This window comes from Ochotona princeps, chromosome X (assembly GCF_030435755.1).
Source record: "Ochotona princeps isolate mOchPri1 chromosome X, mOchPri1.hap1, whole genome shotgun sequence".
Classification (NCBI taxonomy): Eukaryota; Metazoa; Chordata; class Mammalia; order Lagomorpha; family Ochotonidae; genus Ochotona; species Ochotona princeps.
Window position 1 is genome coordinate 96,931,809 of NC_080865.1, and position 17,429 is coordinate 96,949,237.

Sequence of the window (17,429 nt, forward strand, 5' to 3'; positions counted from 1 at the left end):
GGGATCCCAGTACGTGCAAGGTGAGAGCTTTAACTGCTAGGCTACTGCACCAGGCCCAGCCAAATTACTTTCTAAATATGAAAGCAAGATGCAGACAATTTTAAGTAAATATAGCCACAAAAATTTACAATGAAACTTATGCTATTAATATTGTAAATGAAAATCCTTCAGAGTGATGAAAAATTAAAAGAGCAGTACCCAGATCTACAAAGAAATTGAGTATTAAAGAGGTAAATATGTATCTAAATGTTATACATCTGTCCTAATTTTTCAATTTCCTTCAATGATGGTCACAAAAAAGTACTAACCATATAATATAGTCTACAAAATATGTGGGAGTTAAATGTTTCACAATAGTATCACAAAGAATGGTAAATAAAGAGTTGTACACTGTTAGGAATTTTTAATACCATATGTAAACTGGCATAATACTATGTACTATTAATATGTACTATTATATAGTAATGTTCATTCATTTCATATGCATAGTATAATTAGAATGGTATCATGTATATATGTAGACACACATATACACTCAATATACATTTGTTTTGAGACAGGGTCTGTATGCTGTGCCATATGAGTTCATGGCACAACAAAGTTTATAGACTCCCAGCTATGAGAAGGATCATTGAGGGACCCATCAGGAGCCTCGGGGCACATAATCTTTAAGGATTTATTTGTTTGTTTGTTTGTTTGTTTGTTTTAAATCAGAGTTAAAGAAAGAAAAGGAAAGACAGAGACACAGAGAGATTTTCTATCCACTGATTCACTCCCAAAATGGCTTCAAAAGCTTGGGCTGGGCCAGGCCAAAACTAGGAGCCCGGAACTCTATCCAGGGGTCCCACGTGGGTGGCAGGGTCCCAAGCACCTGGACCATCTTCTGATGTTTTCCCAGGCTCTTTAGCAGGGATCTGTATTGGAAGCTGAGGAGCCCAGACTTGCACCAGTGCTCATATGGGATGTCGGCTTAATCTGCTATACCACAATGGTGGTCCCCAAGGATGGTATATTTTAAGGTAATTGATCAAATAACTTTGTTGTTTCCATCTCTTTGTATTTAAACTCTGTGACATTAGTGATCCCTGACAAATACAAAATGGGTCCTACTAATGAATTTTACTGTTACAGCCACTGTAGCCCTCAAATTTCTCCTCGCTCTGGGCATGAGTGACTGCCTACTTCCACCTCAAATAACCTGCAGGGGCAGAGGCCCAGAATTCAGAGGTGAAGTTACTGATATCCACCGGTCATTTTCTTCACCTGACCCTAAAGGCCATTGTAAATAGCCCAAGGACCCACTAAGGGAAATGGACATTATTTCCCAGAAGTAAATACAGCTCAGCCTGTACTTTGGAACAATTGATCAACCTTAACCACTTGCACAACCTCCTAAGCAGTTGCTCAGCACTATCATGGCAGATTCACCAGGGCTCATCATCATCTGTCTTTTTGGATATCTACTCAGTGCTGAATGTACAGGTTTGTTTCCTTTTTACAAATACATGAGCATGCTTGCATTTTAGATATAGATTTGTCTGGTAATGTCTTTCTCTCTAAATAACGATGATGTGATTTGACAATAATATTTGAGCTCTTAGCAGCCAGCAAGAGTGTTGGTAAGTAGTGACAACTTTAGAGCTGGGGTTCTTCTTCATTATTAAAACTAAATAGATTTACAATGCTTATAATTCATTTCACTTAATGGACACTGTTAAACTTATGATTTGCCAATATAATTCCTCTTAGAGTACATTCATCTTACTGATCCGATGGTTACAACTGAGAGAAGGTTTTAACAACAACCAAAAAGCAGAATACAGAGAAAAATAACTTTTGAATTTTTTGAAGTCACCACTTGAATAAAAACATTGAAATATATATACAAAAAACATGGCACGTTTCAAAATTTAACAACGTTTAATGAGGCACATCTCTATTCTTGAAAATTATATGCTAAGTTTTAGTTAACACATGAATACTAAGCCTTCATTAGTAAGTTAATTATCAAAGTATTTTTGTCAATTGGGAAGAAATCCTTTGGTCTCTAATTCCAAATGCCTTTGAGTTAATATTAGCGGAAACTCAATACTTGGCTAACCTCCCTACCTAAGAAAAAGTAAGTTCAGAACTAACATAAAAAGTCAAAATGAAGTTAAGGCAACTTATATTCCTTTGCTTTTTCCACAACTACAACGACTTTATATACTGCCCAGAGGAGAGCAGACAGAAATAACTTCTCCCATTTGGGCAAACAGCACGTTCTCACAGGAAGCATTTATCACACTTATTGTCAACCTACTAGAGTCAAATGCAGTGGGTGACTCTGTCAGGATCAGGGGTGCCAGCCCTAAGCATCGCCAGAAAGCAGAGTGTCCCTGTGATCCCACTCCAGACATGATGTCAGCTAGAGAATCAGCCTGAAAGGTTGAACTAATGATGCAATAATGCAAAGGTTAAATTGAACCAGCAAAATAGGTAGAATTAAAAAATAAAGAAATTTGTTAGAAAAGTTACCAAATAGGATGTAAGGTCAAATCACTAGACGTATCTCACTGAAGGGATATCTGAGAAGACAGAGGCTCTTTTAAGATAAACAGTGGTGTAATGGAGCTTGTGACACAGCGATTGTCCCCATAAAGAGCCAGGATGTTGGAACAAGGATAGAAGAAACAAAGGAAGAGGGGCTAGGATTTCAGTCAGGGGAATAATCGCTAGATTAAAATCTGAAGGAAGGTTAAATATATGACTCTCAGACAATACCAGGGAGAAAGACAGTATGATTCTGGAGCCAAGTACTCAGAAATAGTATTTGAGGGGGTTGCTGAGGGCTATTCCTAAGAATGCACATTTTTCTTCCACTGCTAAACTGTCATCGGATTCTACAAAGTGATGGTGCGTTTCTATGACCACTGTCCTTCGCTCTTGTAACATCATCCAGGGGTGACTTAGGAGCCAGAAGCTACACCGTAGCTACACAGAAATCAGGAACATTCAGATGATAAAGAAGTAGAACTTACACAACTAATAACCATCTGAATATGGAAGGGAAACATTTTTAGAGAAAGTATACAGACTATGTCTTACGCATCTCAAATTGGATATGATTACAGAACATTGCTTGGTCCCTAAGACCATGGGCACTGTACTCTCAATGCAAAAGTCCAAATTCTAGCTGTAGGTCCAGGAGTTATGGCAGAGTGGGTTAAGTCACTGCGTGGGACACCTATATCCCTATCAAAGTGCCAATTCTAGACCCAGCTGCTTTACTCCCAGTCCAGCTTCTGGCTAATACCTCTTTGAGGTGGGGGAGGGGGAGGGCAGTGAAAGATGGGCCAAGCATACAGGTTCCTGCCCTCACGCTGGAAACTCAGATGCTATTCCTGGCTCCTGTCTTTGGCCTGGCCCAGCCCTGGCTGTTGCATGGATTTTAGGAGTTAGCTAGTATATAATAGATCTCAGGAATTCTGTCACTATACTTTTCAAGTACATTAATTAGTTTAAAAATAGATCTTGACTCTGATGTTTATTGTGTTATCTTGGGCAACATGTTTAACCTGTATGAACCTCATTTCTCCTCCTTTACCAACAGGGATGATAGTACCTATCTCATGGAACTATTGCAAGGATGAAATGAAACAACAGATTTAAAGCACTAAGTATAATAGATAGCAGAAATAGTACATAAATACGAGCTACCACTGGCCATATTATGCTGTGCAGTTAGGGAGCCAGAAAGATCTGGGATTCAAAAGATAAATCTGACTAGAGATGGGAACTTGGAACCCTGTATGATATAAAGAGCAGTTACACCCATGTATGTCTGAGTACACAGGGAGTGAGCATGAGTATTGTGGAACCTCGTGCACTGCTTAGTAGTCATGGCTGAATACTCAGTATTTAGTTAAAAAGTTCTGGGGCAGGCTAAGGTACATCAAGCAAAGCCTGTAGGACATAAATATATTTACACACCATTAAGGCAAGGGCTCCTTAACATTGTGCCCTAGATGCCTTGTTTACCACACCTTAGTCTGGACTCCAGTACAGATACAGAGAATGAAAGTGAAAGGGCTAAGGCTGGATCCTGGGAGAACTATGCCCACATGAGGGCTAGCCAGAGAAATCAATCTATTTAAGAGGTAAGATGAGAAATGCTTTGGCGGAGACAACAGCAATATGGCACAGCGGGTTAAACCACTACCTGCCGCACCAGCATATTACATTGGAATGCCAATTCAAGTTCTGGCTAAACCATCAGCTTCCTGTCAGTGCTCCTGGGAAAGCAACGGGACATGCATTCCCAAGTGCCTGGGCTGCTGCCACCCTTGAGAGAGATCAGGATGGAGTCCTAGGCTTAGGGTTTCGGCCTGGCCCACTACTGACACAAGTCCTATCCTGGAAGTGAATCAGCAGATGGAAATTTGCTGGGGGGTTTTTTGTTTGTTTGTTTGTTTTTTGGTTTTCGGTTTTTGGTTTTTGTCTCTCCCTCTCTTTTCTTAGTTTCACATTGGCTCTCAGTTTGCGTTTCAAATAAACAAATGCTTTAGAGCAGTCAGGAAATCACTAACTCAAAATTATACTTTGAGAGGTCATTGCTGATTGTGACACCAGTAATTACATGGATGGTGGTAAGAAAGAAAAGGAGCTACACAAAAGTGCATTAAAGAGCTAAAGAGAATTGAGAAAAATGAAGGAGGAAGGGCTAGCATGAGAGGATCAGGGAGAGAGAAATAACCAGTGTGTGTTAAGCATACCAGTTATCTCGCTGATCCTGTCAACAACACTGTGAGGCAGATATTATTATCACAAAATCCATCTTACACTAGACAAAGATAAGGTCTAGAGATGATGTGACAAGTCAAAGTTCACATAGCCACTAGGAGGTCAGTATGTCATTGAAGCCCAGATCTGTCTCATCAGATTCGAAACCCTGTTTTTCACAAAATCACACTGTCAACGGATGCAGAGAGGCCTGCTACTTCGGAGTGCCTAAAGTCAGGCAAATAATCTGCCAAGAAGAGATGTGACTCTGGAAGGGTGGGAGGTATGCATATGTAATTTGCCCCTGTGGTGATCAGCTGCCACAGAAGAGCAGTAAGCAGGCATATGGCTGTCCTGATGTAGGGTTTGGGATTGCAGCGACGGACAACTATTGCCAAGAGGCCCTGGGATTTGAGAAATTGGCAAGTGAAGATAGAAAAGCAAAAGTCTAAGCTGAAGGCAGAAAATAAAATCAAGCCCAAAGGGGATGTGTAGAGCTAGAGATAACAAAGATGTGGAGGGACTCGAATTCTCCATAACGTGAACAGTTCCAATGAAAATAAGGGAATAAAGTTCAGTTGATTTATTTCTGGGATTTTTTTATTTTGAATTAAAGAGAATGTAGTCCCAAATATCTCAGAACGTTTATTGTGTAAGCACTTGGTCCTGCTGAGACAGTATCAGATAGATTTCTGCCTCCTAAAGACCAATTCATATTCTTGAGTACTTCTTCCCAAGCTGATCCTCTGTGGACTGAAAAATTAGAAAACAAATCTTCCTCTACTGGACATGTACCAATAATTTATCTTGTCACTACTCTCCAAATAATATAACATAAAAGCTATTTATGTAACATTTACATTGTAGTAGGTGTTAAAAGTAAACTAGAAATTATTTAAAGTACATGGGAGCTATATAAGGGACATGAGAATCCATGGGTTTTTCCATCTTTACGGGGGTTCTGAAATGCCATATGGATTCCGAACATATATTCCCAAACACATACACATGTATGTATAGTGACAGGAAAATAGGCAGGGAAGAAAGAAAGAACATTTGATTAAAGACCTCAAGTCTCTAGAGTTCAAGAATTTACCTACAGACAAGACAGTCTTGGTGAAAATAAATCCTGGCCTGAATTCCAGAGAAATGCTTACATCGCAGGACTTCTTGTCACGCATGCCAACTGAAGGTGCTTCGGATCTCCAAGCCACATAATAATAATGCAGTGGCTTTTCAATAAAAATCTAATGAGAGAGATATTGAGGTCACACTTGGAGCTAGACCACAATTAGGTATCTGTTTCTCAGGAGACATTTGTTGCGAAGTCATTTGGGCAACTGCATCCTGAAACCCAGCCCGGTGAGGGTGATGGATCACCTTGCAAGGATCTGCAATGAGCTATTTTCAAGTGATGAGAAAGTGTGAAGTTAACTGCTTATTTGAGAACTTTCTTTTGCATCCAAAATAAATTCAAACACAATGAAAAAACCTGACATTTTATTACTGGAACGCCCCTGAAAGAAAAATAGAATTTTAATTCCTAAATATCCATGTGTATATAGTGCTGTGAATATCACAGATTTTTTGGCTCTGTGGCCCAAAGAGAAATTGGTTTTGGGATTAGTTGAATTAAAGACAAAGCCATTCTTAAAAACGTATTTAATTTTCCTGATGTTTTCTTTTCCCCAAAGCCAAAGAATACTTTTTTTTTCAAATTTCAGTTTTTCTTGATCATGAAAATGCCACCAAAATTTTGAATCGGCCAAAGAGGTACAATTCTGGTAAGTTGGAAGAGTTTATTCAAGGAAACCTTGAGAGAGAATGCATAGAAGAAAAGTGTAGCTTTGAAGAAGCTCGAGAAATTTTTGAAAACACTGAAAAAGCTGTGAGTATTTTCTCATCATAAATTTTAGATGCAAAACAAAAAAATTTTTTAAAAACCTAAAAGAAACTCCTCATCAGATTTTCAAAGGAATTAATATCAAAATACTTTAAATCCTGTCATTAACCTATCCTCTTTTTGTCTTTACAGACTGAATTTTGGAAGCAGTACGTTGGTAAGCAGTTTATTTTATCCTCTGGCTGGTATATGAAATATCCAAAAATTCTTTTTTCTCTGTATTAATAGATAATATGTTAAATGCTGTCAAAATGACTCAAACTTCAGCTCAGCCCTATAACAGGACAAGTTTGAGAGGTATCAGCTGGCAGCTCAGTTTACTGCTCCCTAGAGCTTCACAAAGAACATTGTTCCACCCCGGGAAGCTGGAAGGAAAACTGCAATGATTGCGTCTTGGGACAAAATGACAATTCTGAATCCCTGGTAGATGGGGAATGCTGATGGCCTTAAAGGTTTCTTCCTTAAAAGTCCTCCTCAGTATGATTGCCTAAAAGGCCGTGAGCACCTGGTCCTCCTTCCTGCTCCCTCTCCTTTCTTCCACTGCTCTGCTTACACACTGGGCTTGAAGCATCCTGCCTTTCCTCCTGTTTGATCCTGGCAAGCTCCAGGAGCGCTTCCATGTTAGAGACTCTCTGTTCCTTTAAGCTGGCTAATTCCAGGTTTCCCTAGGCTAGCTCCCATACCTTCTTCATTTCTTTTTTTTTTTTTTTTTTTTTTTTTTTGCCAAAATGACACACCATTGTCAACAAGGCCTACCTTGAGCATCTATTAATATTTCAACCTGACCCCTAGTGGCCCTACCACTCCATACTCTATATGTATTGTGCTCTTAACAATATAGCTTGTGCAACCCTTACCCAAAAGGAGTGGGACCAAAAGTACTTGAAATTTTTTTCAAATTTTAGAGTATTTGCATAAACTTAATGAGTAACCTCAGAAACAGAACCCTAGTCAGAATATGAAAGTCTTTTCTGTTTCAAGTAAACATGGTTTTTTTCTAAAGATTTATTTATTTTTATTGGAAAGTCAGATTTACAAACAGAAGGGGAGACAGAAAGCTCTTCCGTCCATTGATGAACTCCTCAAGCAGCTGTAATGGCCAGAGCTGAGCTGGTCCGAAGCCAGGAACCTCTTCCGGGTCTCCCACATGGGTGCAAGGTCCCAAGGCTTTGGGCCGTCCTCAACTGCTTTCCCAGGCCACAGGCAGAGAGCTGGATGGGAAGCAGGGCTGCCGGGATTAGAACCGTCGCCCATATGGGATCCCATCAGGTACCAGGCGCTCAAGTATATATCTTATACACATAGCTTGCAGGCACCTTTTAAACTTATCTTTCACATTTTTGCCCATAAATATTTCACAGTACGAAATGTTCTATTTGTGATATTATTTCAACACTAAAATTTTCAGATTTTGAAACATTTGAGATTTCAGATTTTCAGATTAGAGGTCTTCCCACCATCTAATACATTATACCATTTTCTTATGCTATTTCGTATTTTCCCAATGCACTAGAATTCAAGCTTCATGTCAGCAGGAATGTTCAATCATTTTAATTATTTACTCCTAGCACGTAGAACAGTGCTAGGAGTTCTCTGGAACAGTCTTTCGGGCAGTATTTGTGCCATGAACTGACCAAAAGGAAGAAAAGGCAACGCTTTAGTGACAACAAATTTTACATTTGACTTAGAATCCTGAAGTACGATTTTGAAGCAGAGTAAAATGTGCAGGCTACTTACCCATATCATCGACATGACTAGAAGAAACAAATTGACCTGCACATCAAATTTACTGGGTCGCATCAATTTGAGATCCAGTTCCAGTCTCCATGGTTCCCGTTCTGTATATGCTATTGGATGTTCTCAGAACTCATTATTCTTCCACTTTTGCTTTTATGGCATGAGAAAAAAAGCAGTCTTGTTTGTTACACTGCTTATCTACCTTTCCTTATCCTTAACGAGTGCTATCATGTCCATTTCTGCTGAGCTACAAGTCCCCACAGTGCAAGCCTTTTCAGTCTCTACTCTTCCTAAATTTAACACTTTGAATCTCATGAATTACTTTGAAAAGAAAATCAATGTGCAACTTTGCCAAGAAAATCCTGGTTGTATCGAAATATCCATGATCCCTTCAGAGCAGAGCCCTTGTCTTGCAGCCCCCGCAACAGGTTTTTAGTTGGGTTCCTGCCTTCTGATCACAGAAGTGCAGCATTTGCTCTATCTCCAGTATAGGTACCTGGGAAGCATCAAAAATAGTAATAATAATTAAATAAAGCGGCAAAAATGAACTCCATGGCTCTTTACACTTGCAGTAGGGATTCCTAACTACCACAAAAGAAGCCTACGTGTGTGCTCACAAATAGCCGGAATCCAGGCCCAGTCTCCTGACAATTGTCCCATTCTCTATCATCAACTCACCATATAAGGAACTTGGTTAAAGAACTATGGCCGAAGCACGTTAACTAACATCTGTTAGGCATTTTACAGAACACCAATAGGTATAGGCCTTATACTACCCTTATGAGCAAAGTATTATTAACTGCACTTTGCAGGGAAGGAAACTGAGGACCTGGGAGGTTAGGAGACTTATCACCCAGTTCGGGAGTCATAAAGCTCAAAACGGAATCCAATTTCTAATGCACAGCTCCTTGCTTTCACTATTATGTCCCATGGCCTTCAAATCTAACTGCAGTCATTTATTTAACAGGAATCTCTCATTTGGCAAGGTCTTGTCTCTTGTTGTCTTTGACCCTTACTGTTTACAGTTTTGCCTCAACCCAAAGTACATATAGACAGGAACCCAGAGGACTAACCGAGGGATAAAATGACACACACTTTGAGAATATGTCAGAGCAAATGAGGTTCTGTGTAGCTGGCTGGGAGCCCAGACCCTTGCAATGAAACATCATAAATAATTCAGATTTGTTAGTCTATAATATAAAGTACAAATGTAGTTCATTTTTACACTAGTGCTAAGCGTCAATAATAATAAACCAAAGATAATATATTTTGATTTCATAGAATTGGAACAAACTGAAGGACCCGTGCAGAAGTACATCAGATCAAGGGGCAGAGGAGATAAAGTCTAATTTTTACAGCAAGCAGATTTTTCTAGAAAAAGGATATTAGTCCCCTGGTCAATAAAATCTGGGCATCTATTTATGACAGAGAGGGGAGAAACAAGCAGGGATCCGCATACCAGTTGTCACGAAGTCTGCTCTAAAGTATAATTGAAATTAAACATTCAGCATTTTCCCGCATTCTTGGACTCTCATTGTCATCTTTATATTTTACTGTTTTGTTTTTACATATTCTTACTGATCTATCTCCCATTTTCCCCTCAGGGATATTTTCCTCATCTCAAACTGAATAATCTTCCCTCTTCTATTCCCCCTTTTCCTTTTGGAGCCTCCTTAGAAGTATGGATTGAGGCAGGATATTAAGAAACTAAAGATTCCCTTCCCATCCTGACCTTACTCTTGCCATATTTATTCCTCATTTTCTTTTGACTAGTATCTTGAAATAATTTCCAGAACTCTGGAAATGTATGAATGCAGAAGAACAAAATGGAAATATGGCCTATTGCCACATAAATAAAACATATTGCACAATCTTTTAGAATTATTTATAATATATTGAACATTATTTCTCACCTTAGCTAGACTATTTGGATTCTAGTGAGTAGACAGATTATCTTTAAGGAGTAACCGACCCTTCCTGCACCTTTTCTATTGCCTTGAAGTATCCCTACATGGCATACTTAAAACTTTAATATGCCTATAAAACTGTGTCACATAATGCAATGTAATCAATAAAAAAAACTTAAATGGCAATACAAGGGAGTTGATACATGTGTGTCATGCTTAAGCCACCTTGAGAAAAGGCACAATATTATCATCCAGTTTGCAAACCTGTGAAAGTAGATCTTCTATGACATAGAGATGACACATGATACTTGAAGTGATTCGTTTTGATTTAGAATTAACTCTGCCATCATTCTATAAGGATCAAAAATCCTTGTCACCTTGTACTGTTATAGAACCTTTCTACATAGAGATATTTTCTCTCTTCCTTTGGATTGAATAAACTATGCACATGTCTCCCTCGGGGCAAGTTTCTAGAACTGTGCTAGCCTGAGAACACATGTTTGGCTGACTTTCAGAAACCTGGGAAGACAGTACCATCATTTGCCTACAGGTATCTGGCTTCTGGGCCAATAGGCTTACTCTGACCTGGGAATGGGACTCAAATCCTGATAAATTTAAGCAAGAGAAAGTGGGTATTCAGAAAAATGTATCTGTTAACTTAATTTCTTAACTTATCTTAAAGATGGAAACCAGTGTGAGTCCAATCCATGTTTAAATGGTGGCAATTGCAAGGATGGCATTAACTCCTATGAATGTTGGTGTCAATTTGGATTTGAAGGAAAGAACTGTGAATTAGGTAAGTGATTATTCTTTAATTACTTATGGTTCAAAGTTTCCCTTTAAAGCCAGATAAAACCAAAAATGCAATACTTATCACAAGTTTCTCTTCAAAACATATTTTCAAAGCTTATAAATATTCACTTCATCTGCTGTCATAGCTTTTTCCATATCAGTTCAAAAAAATCATTAAGAATTAGAACAATATTTGGCAACTAAAATTAAGTGGTAATCTTGTTTCAATTACTTTACTTATTATCCCCATGTAGGCAGATGAGAAAACTGTAACTTCAACAATTCAAACTCAGAAACATAAATAGCTTAATCAAGACTCGAACTCCAATTTGATAAAGAATCATGCTTACAACTTATAATACAAAACTGAGTTCATAAAATTGTTCAAATTCATGGCTAATTTACTTTCAATCTAGGCAGTGGAAGTCAATTAAGTTTAGAACTGGACTATGACAGGTCAATTATCCCACATAACAAACTTCTCCACGCGTTTCACATGTTAAGCTTATTGACAAAAATCAGGGCTTCTGAATTTGACTACATTTGTTACATCAGGTTACAGCAGCAACTCTAATATCATTGTATACCATTGCATAATCTAAAATATTTTTCTGAAGTTTTAGTAATTAGAGCAGTAAATCCAAACTTAATTATTATCTTCAGATATGACATTGCTAATATTGTGGCTCTAAGCAATACACAAAACTGATGAAGGATTCTCCTTTTACTTTCAAATTCAAGAAAGATAAAGACTCAATTCTAGGAAAAGAATTTAATACTACAGGCTACAAGACTAACAACAGAGAGTGGAAAATTAGCAGGACACTATTAAGGCATTAGAGTTATCCATCTGACAGAAGAAAAAAGTCATAAAATATTAATAGCTGCACTTGTCATATTGAGAAAGAAAATTCACCTGTGACATTGTTGAGAAATCCTTTCAGTACTGAAGAACAATGCATCAATCTTCATTTGAGATCTAAAACATCTCAGATGATACAGAAAAAGAGAGAAACAGAGACAGGATAAAAACACTTCAAAAGAGATAACAGTGAGTGCAGGTGCATGAACTCATGCACACCTGACTCACACTCCCAATTCCCTCATGCTTGCCAGTGTGGGGACCAAACAATGCCTGGCTCACCTTTCCTGTGGGTGTGTTATTTGGCTCAACATCTCTGAAGTGCTACTTTCAGCTGAAAGGTTATAATTTCAAATTCAGATTTGCCTAGATAAATTTGATCCACCTATTATAGAAACCTACAGAAATCTTGGGAGTAGTTAGTCATTATCAGCTTAAATAATATAGCTATTAGAACTGAGGGCATGTACAACAAAACTAATCTCTGTTAAGACTGAAGGGTACATTGCAATAAAGTATAATTCAATAAATTTGAAAGGGGGAAGAGAATAACCCTGAGGAATGTAAATATCAATACAAATTTCCTCTAATAGGGTTTATTTCATTTGTAAGATTATGACCAATGTAGCAAAAATGCTAAACATACAACTGGTACCAGCTCAATCATATCAAGTCCCTACACTTCAGTTTGGTCAGAGCTCTACAGCTGAGCTGCAGCCACCACGCATCTGGTTGCTGGGAGGTACTGATCTCACCTGGCCAATCTGATCATGGTTTAGACAAATCTTTTCAGTTCAGTTATTTGAGAAACAAAATAGGATTTCGTCAAAAAGTTCTCTTTAGATACTATAAAAAAGCAACAGCAAAAGCATATACAACTCCCATTTAAGCTTAATACTTCAAACTGAATTTAAAACTAATCTCAAAAGCTATTAGACAGATACAGAGTATCTGGGCCCCAACTCTCTTGCTTAAAAAGCAAACTCTGGTTTATAAAGGGAAGATGTCTCTTGTTAAGACTTATTTGTTCTCTTTCTCTTATCAGGCAAGAGGGACACAAACAGGGCATGCCTTCTAGTTAGAAGCATAGAAATTGGCTATTGGGTCATTTCTGGTAGACCAAAAAACTTGATATGTCTTCATCTGCATAGCAAATTGAACTCATTTTCATGTAAATCAAGATTTGTAAAATGCAATCATTCCCATCCCTTCTAAAAAGTACAGAGGAATTTTCCAATTATAAGACAGTATGGGGGTGGGGGAGTAAATTATAAGCATATATATATATATTTTATTTCGTATAGCATGTCACAGAAATTGCTATCATATTTACTGTGTATTTCATTGGAGAGTAAAAAAGAAAAATGTTGAGTTTAGCTATTTAACAACCTATTGTGTGGTAAAGCTGAAAACCTTTTGTTAAATAGATATGAAACACAACATCTTTTTTTCAAGCTTCAGTTGGCACATCAGTGGATACATGCAGGAAGATTAAGGTAGAGCAAAATAAAACAGAACACACGATAGTCTTAAAGGAGGTATGAAGAGAATTAGAAAAAGTGTATGCTAAGATGGAAAAACAAATGTTTTCATATGACCTTCAACAGGTATTCTTGACACTGAGGTAAACTTCAGTACCAGAGAAAACCCACAGACTGTAACACAGTGCCTGGCATTTAAATGCTTCATCATTGAGGAGGGGGTCCCACTCCTACTATTCCTGAAGCCCTGCCCTACTGAACTCTCCCATGAAATTCCTCCTACTCATTCTACTTCTAGAGTCCTGAGCCTTTTGCCAGAGGGCAAGACTGTTAACTAGCCAGAAAGACTCCTACCACATGTAGAAAGCAAGCCAGAGCGCAACAGCTCAGCAAAGTACTGCGCCATAAGCGGTGATGGCTAATGAGAAAAACAATATAGAGAACTCGTTTTGTTGCTAAACACCCCAAACTGGTTGGAGGCATTGTTGTGGAACTCTCAAACTGGATCTGCTCACCCAACCTGCAGAAAGCCAATCACTGACACTGGCGTGGTGAGAAAAAGTAGGCATTCATTGCAAAGCACAGAGCAAGGAGCTGGGCAGCTTTGGACTCCCCAAATAGTTAGGGGTGAAGGTTCTTAGAGACGATTAGGGCTGAGAGGTGTGTGCATGCAATGTTCTTGATTAGTCAGCAATGCTGTGATCTTTAGGGAATTTACGATGGTCTGGTGCACTCCAACGCATGCAGGGATTTGGGGTTAATTGAATGTAGTTACAAGATTTCCTTCCAGACAACATCTGCCATTAAGGTTCTTATCTATTGAAAAGCAAATGACTTCTAGAGTCCTAGGATTAGAAGTCTCTAAGACCAGCTGGATCACTCCCTTAAGTCAGTGAATTCTTTTTGATAAAAGGCAGGCAAGGAAACCTTGCGCTTAGGGAAACAGACAAGGACACCTGGGGCTGTGGGAAAGGGCATGGGGCTGGGCCATAGTTTTACATTATAGGGGTCCAGCTTGAGTTTTTTAACCATGGGTTCAGAATTGAAAAACCACATTGAGGGCCTGGCGCAAAAGCCTAGCAGCTAAAGTCCTTACCTTGACCGCACCAGGATCCCGTATGAGTGCCGGTTCTAATCCAGCAGCCCACTTCCCATCCAGCTCCCTGCTTGTGGCCTGGGAAAGCAGTCGAGGCCAGGCGAAGGCCTGGAGACCCTGCACCCACGTGAGAAACCCAGAAGAGGCTCCAGGCTCCTGGCTTCGGAGGCTCAGCTCCGACCATTGTGGCCGCTTGGGGAGTGAATCAGCTGAGGGAAAATCTTCCTCTCTGTCTCTCCTCCTCCTTTCTCTCTGTCTCTGTGTGTGTGTGTGTGTGTGTGTGTGTGTGTGTGTGTGTGTATATGACTTTGCAATAAAACTAAAATGAAAATCTTAAAAAAAAAGAAAACCACATTGAGTTTATTTGTTCCCTTGTGTATGTCAGGGACAAAAATAAGCAGTTACCTACTACTTCCTTGTGTTAGTTTATCGCAATCTTCTATTGACTGAACACTTTCTACAGGTGGTATTTGATTTTGCCGAACACTTCAGTATTTCTTTGTAGCAAATCAAAGATAACTAGTAACATGAGTAGAGCCACAGGGATTTTGTAATGAATCAGTAAGGAGATAAGTTCTAAAAATACAGATCTTCTGAGATCGCACATCTAGTGGATCTTCTGAGATCACGCATCTAGTGGATTACAGGCAGCAATGATTACAGGTTAGGATGGCAACAGTTGATTTTCCTCATCTCCTGAAGTATCAATAAGGACTATAAGCTAACTTGTCACTCAAAAATTCATGATATTCCATAATATATGATGACTCCATTAACCTGTGTTCCTGCAAGAAAAAAAAAAAACCATGTGGCACAAGCTTATATATCTGATGGTGTGCAGTCCTTGGATAAACGGTAATAGGAGAGTAAGGCAGAAGGAGAAAGAACCAATAAGAGGATGGGTTAGCAACCCACTTGTTCATAACAGTAACTGATTCCATGTCTCCCAGAATCTGTATGAACTGGCCTCAAGATATTCTACCTACAAATACCAGATTTTTTAAAAATGTGTACAATGATCTCTCTCTTCCGTTATGCAAAGGTTCAGTAATGGGACCTTACGTGCCTTACATTTTCCCAGATGAGCACGCTTGAGTGCCCAGAATCATATGGCATCTCCTGCTTAACCACAGTCATGGCAAGAGGTGAAAGAAGCCTAGTGTGGATAAGTCAAGGCAATTCAAGGTTGCATTTGTATGCAGTCCATTGAAATCCACATAGAGCTGATTATCACACAACTTAAAACAAGACACAAGTGAGGCAGAGAGGAACAAAGGTGGTACACAGGAGATACCTAACATATAATCATTCTTTTTCATGTTTTAAGCGTAGTGACAACTGAGCATTTCTGTTGAAGGGTGCACTATAGTTGAGCACGCATTTAAAGGGGAAGGCATCTTGAATTCACTGTGTTCCTGTGCTGTTCTCCGCACAGAAAGAGGCCCAAGTACTCAACCTGTTTCTCTTAACTCAGCTAGTTCACCCAGAACTATGCTACTTCATATTAGTAAAGGAAAACACAGCAATTAGAAAAACATAAAATGGCAGGGATAAGCCAAACATGTCAGGAATCACAATTACTGTAAGTTGGTGTTAAAATATCATATTAATGGCATTTTCGTGGGGGTTAAAATTCTAATTGTATATGTAGACAAGAGATACCTAAAATAAAATTGCAAAATGAGACTAAAATAAAGAAATGCAAAATGAGCTATCAGGTAAATGCTAACAAAAAAACAATGACAAAATAATCTCAACATCAGATGAAATAGAATCCAAGATGAAAAATATTACACAGGATCAAGTTTGTAGCCTAACAGGAGCAGGTTAAGCCATCGCTTATAATTCCAGCATCCCATAGCCTCATGCTGGTTCAAGTTCCAGCTGTTCCAGTTCTGATCCAACTCTCTACTATTGAGCCTGCGAAGGCAATGAACGATCTTCCAAGTGCTTGGGCCTCTGCCACTCATGTGGGAGAGAAGGCTGGAGTTTCTGTCTTCTGGCATCAGCCAGGCCTAGTCCTAACTGTTGCAACTATTTGTGAACTAAATTAGCAAATGGGACTCTCTCTCTCCCTCTTTCAAATAAATTTCCTTTAAAAAAAAGAAAAAAATTTCATAAGATACAAAGAAATGTATTTTATATTAAGAGTAAAGAAAATGTGGGCCACTGGAATGTTTAGTACCATCAACACACCATGTCTATTTTAGCCACCTTAGAAGAATCTGTTTATTCTCTTGCATTCGATACATATCCATGTTAGCTAATTGCAATTGCTTTTTTGCCCCAATCAGCTTCCCCAAACTGTGCTTTGGAGATAATGTTCAACTGTTTGGCTCTAGCAACCAAATAACATCTAAAATACTAAGTAACAGAAACTAAACATCAGTGCAGAGAGGTAGTATGTATACAAGAGTATGTGATTGTCACTGCTTAATCATTAAAAGAAATAAGTGTAACTTTCAGAAAAATGAACACACAGATAAAAAACCGAAAGCACCTGAACAATTAAACAAGCACAGTCAATACATATCCATTACACATATATGTATTGGCAACTACTATAAAGTGATTTTTATAATAGCATAAAAGTTGAAAATGTGGAAACACACACTCCAGAAGTTTAGTTGCCAATTAAAATGCTCAAATCCCCTGGGGCCAGCACAGTGGCATAGCATGCTAATTATCTACTTACAATATCAGCATCTTATATGCTGGTTCAGGTTGGTTCAAGTCCTGGCTGCTGTACTTCCAAACCAGTTTCCTGCTAATAGCATGGGACAGCAACAGAGGCAGGCCCAAGTCGTGGGACTCTGTGCCCACATGGGAAATCCAGAACAAACTCCTCGCTCTGGGCTTCAGACAAGCCCAGTTCTGGCCCTGGCAGCCA

General features: G+C 38.9%; 1 protein-coding gene across 2 annotated transcripts in view; it reads left to right on the forward strand.

The window, feature by feature from the left end:
- Window positions 1-1,378: 1,378 nt before the first annotated feature.
- F9 (coagulation factor IX) overlaps window positions 1,379-17,429 on the forward strand; it is a 29,391-nt gene continuing 13,340 nt past the window's right edge. The window contains exons 1-4 of one of the 2 annotated variants that reach the window (XM_036497830.2): window positions 1,379-1,482; window positions 6,486-6,649; window positions 6,797-6,821; window positions 10,991-11,104. In XM_036497830.2, the coding sequence (XP_036353723.2) occupies window positions 1,416-1,482; window positions 6,486-6,649; window positions 6,797-6,821; window positions 10,991-11,104 (370 nt within the window). In that variant the 5' untranslated portion in view covers window positions 1,379-1,415. The remainder of the gene's footprint in view (window positions 1,483-6,485; window positions 6,650-6,796; window positions 6,822-10,990; window positions 11,105-17,429) is intronic. The other variant, XM_058658612.1, reaches the window with a different exon arrangement.